This window comes from Mycetomoellerius zeteki, unplaced genomic scaffold (assembly GCF_001594055.1).
Source record: "Mycetomoellerius zeteki isolate Tzet28-1 unplaced genomic scaffold, Tzet1.0 scaffold135, whole genome shotgun sequence".
NCBI lineage: Eukaryota > Metazoa > Arthropoda > Insecta > Hymenoptera > Formicidae > Mycetomoellerius > Mycetomoellerius zeteki.
In genome coordinates this window covers 4224630-4238922 of record NW_017256287.1, presented here as the reverse complement: position 1 = coordinate 4238922, position 14293 = coordinate 4224630, and the positions used below count along the sequence as shown (strand labels likewise).

At 32.4% G+C, this 14293-nt stretch overlaps 1 protein-coding gene across 1 annotated transcript; it reads right to left on the bottom strand.

Moving 5' to 3' along the window:
* Nucleotides 1–4547: 4547 nt before the first annotated feature.
* Nucleotides 4548–10199, bottom strand: otd2 (homeotic protein ocelliless). Its single transcript, XM_018462001.1, has 6 exons — nucleotides 9950–10199; nucleotides 8994–9145; nucleotides 6165–6349; nucleotides 5724–5841; nucleotides 5339–5542; nucleotides 4548–4803 (listed from the first exon to the last, which is right to left on the bottom strand). The coding sequence occupies exons 1-6, from the start codon at nucleotides 10197–10199 to the stop codon at nucleotides 4702–4704; spliced, it is 1011 nt and encodes a 336-aa protein (XP_018317503.1). The 3' UTR covers nucleotides 4548–4701.
* Nucleotides 10200–14293: the final 4094 nt, after the last annotated feature.

Here is a 14293-nt window from a genome sequence, read left to right as displayed (position 1 = left end):
CAGTTTCATCGGCGCGTCGGTTCGGAGTGCGAAGCGCGAATCGCTCCGCATTAATTGCGACTTTTATCCATTCGTAGTGCATAACTGATACGAAGTTTCATCAGGAATGCTGCCTCAAGTGATGGACGATCGTCAAAACGTGTCGGTCATTGCGGATCTTCGTGATCAATGCCGCTTCGTGGATCGTGATCGATGCCGTATCATGGTTAAGGTAAACACAAATTCCAATGCCTATAACGCGCGAAAATGATACTTACGCTTTTTTGAGAAATTCTAACTTCGTCATACTTTTCATTAGATGTAGCGCGTTACATACTTAATTAAAGTAGTTATATTACACGAATTTATTTCCCATAACGAAATTTCTATCTCATAAACAAGGTTATAACGAAAACGATAATGCGATGTACGAGAATTCCTTCAGACAAACTTCGTACGATCGTATTATTTGTGATGAGATTCTTCACAATTTAGTATTTCCACGTTGATCATCAACAGTAGTCATTAAAAACTGTAATTACGATATGTAGAATTTTAAATAATTAAATTGCAATTTTGTTTTTCTCTCTCTAACTAATGATAAAATTATGAAAATGAACGATTTGTACTTGAAAGATTGTATTTTATTCTTAGAGATTTCGAAAAAAATTTACTAAAAATATTCTATTCCTAATAAAAATTTTATCGTACAACTGAAAATTGGTTGAAAATGCATCAATATGACAATATATTGCGTAGTTTTATCTGTTACGAAAGTTCGTTTGGCTGTGCACTAACGCCCTCTTAGCGAATATGTGATGAATATAAGAAGCGATTAGTCGAAACAAAGCAGTAGATGATAACGAGAAAAATACAGTTACCTACCTCTACGAAATATCAAAATAAATAACAAATCATAATTTTTACAATTACTTCCTACCATACAGTTGTATTATTGAACTTCATATCATCTTTGAACATATTTTAAATTATCAATAATATAATTGCGCGAAAAAATGAGAGAAAAATTGATTATAGCATATTTTGTATTTCTTTACATATTTCCTAACATAAATATATCTTTTTAAGAAAAAAATAATATTTACACAACTTAATTTCGATATCACAATTGTGATTTCATCGATTTTGTAAAAATAAAAAAATATTAATAGATATAATTTAAAAAGTCAGAACTGAAATGTATATTTTTAGATGACTTTTTACACATAAATATATATCTTCATATATCTAGTTTATTCTTATTGTCACGAATATTGATGATTTTCTGGACTTCAAAATGAGGAAGTTGCTGCGAAATAATTAAAGATATGAAATAAAAACTTTTACAGATATTATAAAATGTATTATACAAAGTTTAATATTAACAATACGCATGTAAGCATATAAATATAAATTAATATAAATACAAAAAATTTTTTAATATTTAGTTTTAGACATAGATGTACAGTTTCATATAAATATGAAACTTCTAACACGAACTTCTAACACAATATCTAAAATTCTTAAAGATTTTGAATCTCAAGATATGAATGCAAAAACGATAAGTGCAATAGTTTTAAAAAAATAATAATTCTTCATGAAGACTTGAATCATTAGATATAAATGCAAATATAAATTGTATTATTTGTAGATATGATGTAATAGAAGATATGATGTAACGAAATTATTTTTCGCAATAAAATAGGATATAACATAATCTCACTATGATAAAAAAATTAATACAGATAATATGTTTAGTTTAAAAGAAAGGAGAAAGAAATTCAATAGGATAACGAAATTTTTAAGCAGAAAGCTGTAGATGGAAGAAAAGTAAGAACATACAATTCAAATTTGTTATATTATCTTCATACATCTTGAGACATGTACGTCGTTGTTTTCTGTGTCGATCATTTTATAAGTATTGGTGATATTTATAATAACAATCTAAACAGTCACATACTTATATTCCTATAGATCTTAAACCGGTTTTTTTTTTCACTTTACATATGGATCTTAATTTTTTCTATTCTATAATCAATCATCACACATCTGTAGAGAACAATTGGCATTCAGTTTAATTTTTTTTTATAAAGCTCTTCGTCGAAGATCTCTTTTTCCAAAATATTGACAATATTGATTGATAATAAAAGTTTTACCAAAAGCGATACGCAAATTGTTTGGCTAAATTTAAAATACTTTTCGCACGTGGATAATAGATCAATTTATGTATATAGGGTTCATAAAAATTTAATCAACTGGTCCAAAAATTTATGTATATAAGATGTGACAAAAATCGCCTGTAATTATTAAATACTGCGTGTTAAAAAAAAAGGATGACTATAATAATGAATGATATATTCTCAATCGAATATTAATTTGATAAAAATTGCGTATTGCAATATTTGGTTGTTCAAAGATAACAAATAGAAAACATGAGGCGAGATTCGTGGTGCAAAGCTGGTTTAATCCTCGCGCAAAAAGAATACAAGCATGTAGAAAAAGATTCTTTTTAACAAGAGTTTTTGCAAACAAATTTGTTTTTTGAAAATTAGAGAATTATGATGAGTATCAATTTAAATGTTTTTTATATTCTTGCCTTTTTTTTATACAAAGATAATATCATGTGAAAGGCAATCCAATGCGAATTTTCTGACAGCGGGACGGTATATGCTATTTATTAAATTTATAAAAGATAAAATATTTTATTTTGCATGTGAAATAAGTCTATAAAAAGAAAACGATCAACAACTTCGATGTCATAACGAGTTCATTTCGATATTCAGGTTAGTGTATTTCTACACGAAAGAATGATACATATGTACATAGAGAGACTTGCACTATATATATATGTTTTTATATATAATTTATGTACATAGTACGTATGTCTTATGTATATTTATACATACGCATATACCTCTTTTTGAAAATTTTTTTATATTGAGAACTAAATCTCTTGAACATATTCCACTATCTTTTTAACGTGTGTGAATCTAAGTTAATTTTCTCGAATTTTTTCGTAAAAGTATTTATATTATGTACACAATATATAGTTATTTGTCCCGGAGATCACATGAAACGATTATAGTACACCGTTAAAAAGTCGTTATTCGCGACAATAGAAGATTTACTTGAACTATTAAAATCATTATCCAAATAATTCATTATCATAAAATCAAGCGTGATGGATAAAATAATGAATTTATTGCAAAGAAAGGGCATAATTTATAATAAACTCGTTCTTTATGGCGACTTTATTTAATGTGTTAATTTTTCAATTGTTACTTTTATATTATTAACGTGACTAGTTGATATTAATTAATTTTGCACTATCAAAACATTTTGAAACAACTATCAAAATACGAAACATCTTTTTGAAATACCATTATTTCCGTCAATTTGAGATCTTTATATTTTTCTAATATTAAATAAGCATATTATTTAATATAATTTGACACAGATTTCGAGATGTAAATAAGACAGATTATATGGTAGTTAAAACTACCTCTCATATTCCGTCACAACACATTTCACAAAGCTCGCACGACTCAAAATATTTAAAAATATATGATCGCATTATGTGTACAACAATTATACAGGATGTCCTATCTAATGTTATCATCTAAAATATTTTAAAAATACAGTGCATCAAATTAAAGTGAAACAAATCTATTAAAAGTTATATGATATAAAAAATACATTGCTAGTAGAATAATCTTTTTATAAATGGAGGTGTTTATAATATATATGAAGGTTATCTTCATTTTTTAGATAAAAATTTTTTTAACTTTTGAATTAATTTTTTATAGAGATGGATTCAAGATATCGGTTATCCGGGAAATATCCAACATCCGGTATTATCCGGTACTTTTTTACTATCTGATTGGATAGCCGGATATCATTTGTATCCGGTAATGTATAGTATAGTACCCGATAATTGTCCTACCGGATATCTGACCGTATATCAGATATCCGAAAAAAATATAACACCGGATATCCGATATCTTGAATTCAGTAATTTTACGATCCGATGCATCCCTAATTTTTTTTATCATTCTATGTATAAAAATATTAAGATAATCTACTAAATCTTAATATGTATTTTTTTCAATAGTACTAACTAAACATTTACTTACAGAACATTTACTTACAGAACATTTACTTACAGAACATTTACTTACAGAACATTTACTTACAGAAAATAAATATTTAGTTAGTAAGAAAAAAGGATAGTTAAATGTCTAATGGTTCTTATACCACAATGTATGTGTATATTTATTAAATATTTAGTTAGTACTATTCAAACAAATGTTTATTAAAATTTAGTACATTTTTCAGTGTATGGATGCAATCAATAATGCTTTCTCCAAAATGATGTAAGTTTTTGTACAAAATTTTATAAAAATTTAAGATTCTAATAATAAACAAATATTCTACATAGATAATAGAACTAGATACGCATATAGGACATCCTGTGATATTTAAAATATGCTGTATCAATTAATGCAGAAAGATACGTATGGCACTCTCGATCGACCTGTACATTCTACAGCATCCGAATGCTGGCCGAGTTATTAAAGATATGTTTCGTCTGTATCGACATTTATCAGAAGTAGAACTTCCTCAGTTTTTGGCATCTCGTTACAATAAACTTCGATTCAAGCCATATAACATCACTGTTATCGATGATATGTACCCAGGCTTCATTCTTCGATGCTTGTAGGTTCACTTACGATCACCCCATCCGGCACTATTGTAAAACCACGATGAAGTACCTTCGTCTCTCGTTTTGCTCCATGAATTATCAAGACCGCTACCTCCGTTGTCCTAATTTATCAATCCGATATTAATACTTTTGTTTATTATTATTGTACCTGACGAATCATACTATACTGAAGAATCATGTATTTTTTACTCTGCACATAGTTTAATGACATAATTGATATTATTATATATAGAAAAAATGATTTTGCTGAAGTATCTAAAAACTTAGGTAGATATACAGATTAAAAAATAATTTTATTGGACCATTAAAATAATTATGCAGATAACTCAAGCATGATGAGCTGCAAAAAGTTTTGACATTCTAGCAACTAGCTTGAGTGTTCTACATTTAGCTAGTTTAGATTGAGGAATCAATCATCTCATGTATTATCTGCACTTATTGCGCACAATATTACCAAATATTGCTAATATATTGTTGTGTATTGCTAGCACAAGCAATACTAATAATACGCTAGCAATATGATAGCAACAAAGGTAGTTGACCTCTCGGTTTAGATACTTCAGCAAAAACGTTCTTTCTGTGTATATAATAGTTATGTATGTAAAAGATTTAGGAAACTAGAGTTATTTTACCTACCACGTTTAACTGGTGCGAGGCGGGCGAAAGGTAATCCATATTGGTATAATAGGACGAATAATTTTGATAGCACTGCTGCTGGGAAGGGGTTGTTGTCCACGTTAACCTTTGATGGTCTCCCGGAAATGCTCCACCGCTCTCCGTTACTGCTGGACTCCAAATGCTACTGCTACCACCGCCGCTGCTGTACACTGTGCCACCTAACTGTTAAAGAACAGAATTTTAAGGACATATAATTGATATAAGAACGAATTACATATAAAAAATGCTCTTTAAAACAATTTTTCGCGAAAAACATAAAATAATAAAATATAAATCGACCCGCTATATCCAAGTGCACATTATATTCGGCGAAAGTAAGTACTACTATAATCCATCCACTTACGCTCGGTGGAGTCGTGCTAGCGGCTAATAACAAACTAGCATTTCCCGCAGGCTTATACTGCGGCGAGTCCCTTAAAAGCGCTGGCGAACTTGCTGCTGAGCCTCCTGTGCCACCGCTCCTAAATACAGAAATACAGTTATAATAAACATATAGTATATATAAACATTAACTTTCTACATGCACACGGCGATCGATCGCGTCGTAATTAACATTTTAAACTTTACGCGCTCGCAAAGTGCGAATGTAAAGAAGCGTATCTCACGCAATATATGTATCTCGATAATATCTGTCGCGTGCAGTCGCAATTAGAATACTAATTATCAAGCTAATTAAGTTGCCGATTATCTCGTACTGACACGGTCTCGTCTGAGATAAAAAGTCGTTAGCGCGATTATGGACATACGTTAAAGATAAGCGCTCATTAAGATAAGTAATATTTACAAGGGCGTAGTAGCAGGTACCGCGGCGGCGGGTGTGGGTGGAGTGGTAATTGAAGGACTTTTTCCAGGGGGTGGATTACTAGCCGGGCTCCCCGAGGGCTTTTTCGATCTCGGCGTCTTATCTTGCTGTTGTTGTTGCTGCTTCTGCTGCTGTCGGCATTTAGCCCTTCGATTTTTGAACCACACCTGTAAACACACGTGAAATTATTCGCGATATTACGTGATTACATAATCAAGCGCCCCTACAGTGGTAGTATTACCGTTAAAAAAAAAAAAAATAATAGTCGCACATCTGTCGCGAAATGAATCAAGCGATATTTTCACGTTTCAGTGATGCGTAACACAAATGTGATTCAGAACGAATCCGGAGAGCCGCGGAGAGCTCTCGCAAAGCTGGCGTAATAGCCAATTATAAGGGAATGCCGGGCTGGCACGACTATCAATTACCAATCAAGCTGACTGCAGCAGCGCGAACGAAAACGCACATGCATATCGGACACGCTTGCTACCAGGCTGCCGTTAATGCAACAGAATTACGAAAACCGATCGGAGTATAGGTCGTCCCACACACCGAGCAACTTCTCTGAATAGAATAAGCCGATTTCGCGTACCAACGGGCTCGCTCCGGTTTGCGTTCAAAGTGTCCACTGGTTTTGCGCGAACACCTTGTAATGAACCTGCTAATTATACTTATGCAGAGTGAAAAACGTTCTTCTCTTTGCCGGCGTGCGAATAATATCGATTACATTGGCGAACATCGTCAGACGTTTTGATAATATTTGACTAGATATTTTACTAGCAAATGTTACAATATTTATTTTTTTTTTATCAATAAAAGAAATTTTTTTAAATTAAGACTGGGAAATGTATTTCGAAAATTTGACTTAATTATTACATGATACGTGATACGTGAAAATAGTGCAATGCTTCTTGTTTGCCCTTAGAAATAGTACTACGTTAGGACGATACGGGGGTGTAGGGAGGAACGAAGCGAGTGGAAAGAGGTAGAGGGAGAAACGCGACAGGAGGAGAGAGTAGAACCTGGAGAAGCCTCGCGCGATCGATGTTAGAAGTGGAGAGGTGAGTTTGGGTTTCTACGGATTTTCTGGGGGACGATACTAACAGCTCGCGTTCTTGCGTCGAAGAAGTCCGGTATATGTATCGCTATAACATGAATTCTTTGCTTTCAATAGAACATTGCAAAAGTATTTTATCACGACTGGATTGCGCTCTTTCACGCTGGTATCGAGAAATAATGACAAGACATCAATGTTGCCTTGTGTAATGTGTATCATAATAGCTGTACACTTACAAGAAATCAATTTTCCTTTATTTTGGGGGGAGGAATTATAAATAATAAGCTTGATATATATTTGTATTTAAGTCGATTTATCCTCTTTCTTTTTGATATAGTATATTTTCATACGTCTTAATTTAAATCAATCATTAATTCTTTGATTGATTGTAATATTATTGTATATTCTTTGATTGAATGTAATATTAAAAAGTTTAGTATGGGGAAGACTCATTTATTTTTAAATACAATGTTCTTTTAAGATATTAATTTTAAAATATACAATCGCGTGTGAGAAAAGTGGCATTATCGTATTGATCGTGGTGGAAACCAACTTTAACGAAGCTACAATAGAACGAAACCGTTTCGTCTGTGGTCGAGAAGTCATACAGGGGTCCGAAAATGAGTAGGATAGTCGCTAGTTTTGCAGTCGTCGGACGAACGTGCGGAAGACTATGGCCCATGTTAGGCCCATTCATTCCGTTTACACGGCCATAGGCCAGGTGTGTTGGGTGGCGATTGCGGATGCAATGCGTCCTTTCCGGCCATGATGAGGGTGGAATATGCGCGAGCACGTTTTCGGACCCCGTGGACGTCGAACTCGACACGAGCAAACGACACGGTGTCAGCCAAGCAATGCCAAAATGTTGATTCCGGAAATGTCATCCTTCATATAGGTTTTCGCGGTATTGTTACATAGAAAAATTCTTTCGACTTCTGCCATTGAGCAAGAATATCAATAGGGGGAGCGTCATTTGCGATTTTATATGACCAGAATGTGAATGAATTTTATTTCTTTTTGAATCATCAAAGAGAGTCCGAAATGTTCGGTGCTTTTATACTTTTTTTATACTTTTTTTATACTTGATTTTTATGCTTTTTTATATTTACGCTTGCAATAAATAATTGTCCATGTAATTGCAGTTGCACTTTGATTACATAATTGTAATTTTTGTTCTATTTTCCTTTATTGTTATGATTATGTAATTATGTTGAATAATGTTACGTTTCATATAAACATATATAGTTACACTTCATATATACCATATATTATATTCACGCGGTCTGTATTAAACTTTTTTTTTCGAATATATAAATTAAATCCTATCAAATTTGTCTTTTATTATAATTAATACAATACTAAGGTGTTCGAAGAATATCTGAGTATTTGTAAGGCGGACGGTCAAATTAACTTCACAGCGAAGGACATATGAGAAAGAATCAATGTTGTCCACGCTGTCTGCGTACCGATAGTGTATACCCCTCGGTAATCAGATACTTTCGCACTTTTCGTGGAGAGACACGTCGAATTTTTTTTACTGCAGGGAATATTTACAAAAATCTTTTTTACGCGCTAAAATTTCGTAGTATCTTATCTATTTCTTAAGTAATTTAAACATTACGTATAAAATGATATTGAATTATCGTATTGTTTTTTATGTATTTTATACACGTACGATAGTTAATATGTAATTTTTATAAAAACATACTTTTGCGAAAAGCATTAAGGTCATTATTGCTGTCTCAACGACTTACCTGCACTCTCGATTCCGGTAAATTGATTTTCATAGCGACTTCCTCGCGCATAAAAATATCAGGATATTTTGTTCTTGAAAAAAGTCCCTCTAATATATCCAACTGTGATCGTGTGAACGTCGTCCTTTCCCGCCGTTGCTTTCTTGGATTGCCTTTAACACCGAATTTTTTATCGAATATCATAAGATTTTTTTTCTTGATTTGTGCTTTTCATTTATAATTTTTTTTTTAGATGTTTATAAACGACATTGATATTAATATTTAATGTGTGGTAATTCATTTCTAAAAGGCTTTAAAAGAAATTAAGAAATTGCTTTTCTTTCGAAAATAACAATTAATATTTGGGAAAAAAACCTCCCTTTTTGAATCTCTAATTTACAATTACATTATTTCAAACGGCATGATACTAACAATAACAAATGAATAAATTTTACTACATTACCGTTATAACGTACAGGTCAACTAGATTTAATAACTAATCGATAATGATTAATAAAATAAATAGAATAAATGAACCGTTATTAATAACTAAATTAATAGCAGTAATAATATTTTCACGAGTTGGAAGTAACTTCAGTACATAATGCAAAAGCTTTTACATTAACACGATTAATGAATAATTTCGTATTGTATCATTATTAACATTTCTGCGCTTTACCAATGTGCTTTCTTCAATTACAGTACAACATTATAATTTATTATAATAGTTTTTTTGCATTTTTGTATAATTATAAAATTTATTTATTTTTACAATTTTTATAATTTTAAATTCTATAAAATTGTAATTATAAAAATTGAAAAATATAACAGTATAACTCTATTGTTTCGCATTTTGTTTATGTTGGTAAATATCAACAAAGATATACATATACAAAGTATATATAATAATTCAAAGAAAAAAAGCTACTTCCAACTCGGTTCAGTTAAAACTAATAAAAAATATAATAGGCACTCACAGTAGACCGACTCACCGGCGGGTGTACAACCGGGATAACCAATAGTAGAATGTAACGCATCGATCGGCATGCTGAGACCCATGTAGGGCGCTGTCTTGAGAGCGCCATAGGGCCCTGCGGCGGAGGCACCGAACGCCGCGGGCCCAAAGAGTTCGGAGGCCGAGGTGGTGGAGGCGGCGAGCCCCCCGAGATCGGCGGCACCGGCGCCCCCGCTGCAGCCGGAAGTACCTCCAAGGCTGTTCGGCCACATCACCACCCCCTCGGCCCCCAGCACGACCACCCTCCCGCCGCGGTCTCCCTAAAGAGACGTCCTCGACGTCCAAGTTATACGTTCTGTCTGAAAAACAATAAAGACAAAACTGAATTATATAAGGAATTATATAAGAACTGCTCAAGAACAATCAACACAATCTGTCTTATTAAAAAATATATTACTTCATACAGATTATTATAATATGTAGATACTTGTTAGATGATATATTTGTGGGTTATCAGAATGAATTTAAAAATAATGGTTACACGAAAGAAATGATTTTGCTAAAGTAAGTTATCTAAAGCTGAATACAGATCTGAAAATAATTTTATTGAACTATAAAATAATTATATATAAGGCGCTCAAGCTGATTGTTAAAATGTCAAACTTTTTTGCAACATTGCTCATTACGTTTGAGTTTCCTGTATAATTATTTTGATAGTTCAACAAAATTATTTTCGGATCTGTTTAGATAAATTTTTAGATACTTTAGCAAATCTTTCTGTGTAGTGTAAAGTATGCAAAATAAGTAAAACTTAAAATATAAAATGTCGAATCATAAAATTCAAGTACAAATCGCCTTCTTTTAGTAGAAAATTGTAAACATTGTTTAGAGAGAGAGAGAGAAGTGCAAATAAAATAAAAGACCAACGGACAAAAATGAATTTCTCTCTTGTTATGTCTCTTACTAATAATTTTACTTACTAAATATTTTATCTATTTTCTTTTACAGAAAAGTAAACAAGGACCGACTTCGAACATCTGGCCCTCGCACTTTTCCAAGACTTAAAATTCTTCCGTCGGTTATCAGATAGACTGTCTCGCGTCATCAAAGAGAAAATAATAGATGCTTTAAACAAACACAAGCCGATTGTGTTGTTCGGCATGGAAATAAGAATGACGCGGTTGGCAGCTGCATGCGGGGATAATCCAACGAAGGTGCAACAAGACTCCGTGGTATTCTCATGAGAGTCACAGCTCGCAACCTAATTCCGAAAATGTATCGTCGGCCCGAAAACCGAGAACAGCGAACAAGAACATCGAAAGGCTCGGCCCTGAATATGTGCAACACGCTCGCATCCTTTCCGTTGCGCTCTTAGCCTCTGACTTAAGTCGCGTTTTATCCTCTCCGATTACAAAGTCAGGAACTATCGCTGTCCCTTCCTGCACCATCATGGACGATCCAGCTTCTCCGGTGGTGGCGACTTGTTAATTTGTTTGCCGCCACGTTTATTACGTCTGCACACATCTGCGATATACGAACGACGATGAAACACATTGTTTCCTATCTCCCGGACGTCGTCCACATGTTTTGGATTAAGGGAATACTAATCGGTAAGTAATTAATGCACAGTGAGAAACAATCGAATGACGACAGCGTTAAAAGCGTCACAATGCGAGTGTTTGAACAAAATGCAGGAGATGTTGGTTGGTTTTAAATATTCTTTGTCACATAACTAATTATACACAAAAAGAACGCGAACGCTCAAATATTAAAAAATTTAGCTAGACAGATCTGGAAATAATTTTTTTAGATTGTCAAAATAATAAAACAAACAATTAAATAAAAAACCTTTGGACTCCTTTTAATTAATATAATAATAAACAATACAAAAAAGGGGCATTAGTCGTCGCAAGAAATAATTGCGCAAATAATTAACATGACAAATGTAAAAATTCTTTAAGAAATCTGAACGTTTCGGCGTACGTTTTAGCCCTCCTCAGCAGAAAATTCTTAGGCAAGAACTATCAACAAAATAATTATATAGAAATCTCAAACATGATAAGAAATTCTGCAAAAAACATTCTTGCAACCAGTTAAAGTATCGTATATAACTATTTTAACAAAATTATTTTCAGACCTGTAATTAGCTAAACTTTTAGATACTTGAGCAAAACCATTTTTTCCGTACAGTATCATAATGGCAATTGTTACTATCCATTTACAGCGATTTAATTACAAAGACATCTTGGCATAGACTAATGCCTAAATAATTCTAAGCAGAATCATAAGGTTCGTGATAGATTCGCGTAAGACTTGTAAGAACTTATAAGTGCTTATAACTTTATACAGTAACTTTACAGACAGCTTCTTGCTAGCTATAAGATTTACAATAAATCGTAGATATTTACACTAAAAAAAAAATTTGCAGATTTTAAATAAATATTTACTCCAATAGTACTAACGAAATATTTATTTATAGTAAATAAATATTTATTCAAAATAAAACAGTTATGTTTAAATCGAATAAATATATGTTTACATTTAGTAAATATTTCGTTAGTACTATTGGAGCAAATATTTATTTAAAATCTGCAAATTTTTTTTCTGTGTATGAATAATTGTACGTCTTACGATACACAGGGTGGAGCATTTTAATCGCCTCAGGCGAATATCTCAGAAACTAAAAGAGATACAAGAAAAAGTTTTATATGAAAATTGTAGGTTTTCTTAGGGGAAAGAAGGTGGATATAACGGGTTTTGGATAGGGGGCACTACCAAGGTCAGGTCAGGATCAACATGAATTTTTTTAATGAAAACCTCAATTTTTTATTGCATATTCTTGTAGCACACCTCGAGAGCTTTCCAAAACGCTATAATAAAATATTTTTTCATGAAGTTTTCGAGTTATAAGTCTTGAATGTTATAATTTCGCCGGCGATAAAATGTTATTGCGTTATTGGATAATGACCCAAGGTGTCCGACCGATGGCTAAAACCTTTTGAATGTTGTTCAGGATTACGACCTGGATAACATTTGTCAAGATCAAGGTCATTAGAGGGTGTTTCTCTAATTTTCATTTTTGCACTAAAAATTAATTTCTACGTAAAAATGAAAATAAGAAGTACAATCTCCAATGGCCTTGATCTTGACAAATGTTATCCAGGACATGATCCTGAACAACATTCAAGATGTTTTAGCCGTCGGTCGGACACCTTGGGTAATGTTAATACCAGCGATACTGTAACATGCAAATCTTATAACTCGAAAAGTGCTTCATGAAAAAATATTTTATTATAGCGTTTTGGAAAGTGCCCCCTTTGGTAGTGCCCCCAAAATTCGTTATTTTCATCTTCTTTCCCCAAAGAAAATCTACAACTTTCATATAAAACTTTTTCTTGTATCTCTCTTAGTTTCTGAGATATTCGCCTGGGGCGATTAAAATGCCCCATCCTGTATATGCATAAAATTAGAATATCAATCATAAGTTCTTGTACAAGTTTTACGAGAACAAGTTATGAATCTTACGATTCTGTTTAGAATTTACCCATAAATATAAATCAATATAAATTAATACTATAAACTCGGACTCGTGATGATGTGTGAAAAATAATAAAGAAAACGGCAAGTAAAAATCACACGCAGTTGTTAGGACGCAGAAATAAATTTATATACATAGGAAATTTAGTCATATGTATGAGTCGTATAATACCGTTTTGGCTCATTTTTCGAGCCATCTTCAGACAGTTACAAAGTCTTAAAACAGCATCTCACTGTCGATTAAGAGGAGAAGAACTTGCAAGAAGATATATTTCAAATGGAAGCTGCTTGGCACTCAACACAATGGACATACTTTCTACTGTAAATCAAACACAAGCAGTCAAAAAATTTCAAATAAAATATATAAAGGAAACTTATCTCAAAATCAACAATAAAGTGCTTTTTTAAGATTCTATAACTGAAGATAACTCGAAAAATGAGCCGAAACTTTATTATATGTATATGACGAAATTTTATATGTATTAAATTGATTTCTATGCCCTAATAACAGCGTGTGACGCTCGTATTTGCCAATATAAATTAAATATAATTAAATATTTTTCGGAGGGCTGAGAATTTTATACAATGGCGCAATACATGAGTTTAAATTAAATCCAGATGAATTGAAGTTGAGGATTTTAATAGTTACGAATCTCTTAATGCGGAAAGATTTTTACTTGCAAAGACTTAACTTTAACCGATATAAATGTGAGTGTGACTGATTCGAAATGTGTGCTTCCGAAATTAAATCTTACACCAGACCATCTTTAATAATGTATTGTTTCGTTTCCTCTCTTAATTGCATACTATATTGAAATCATTTTACTAA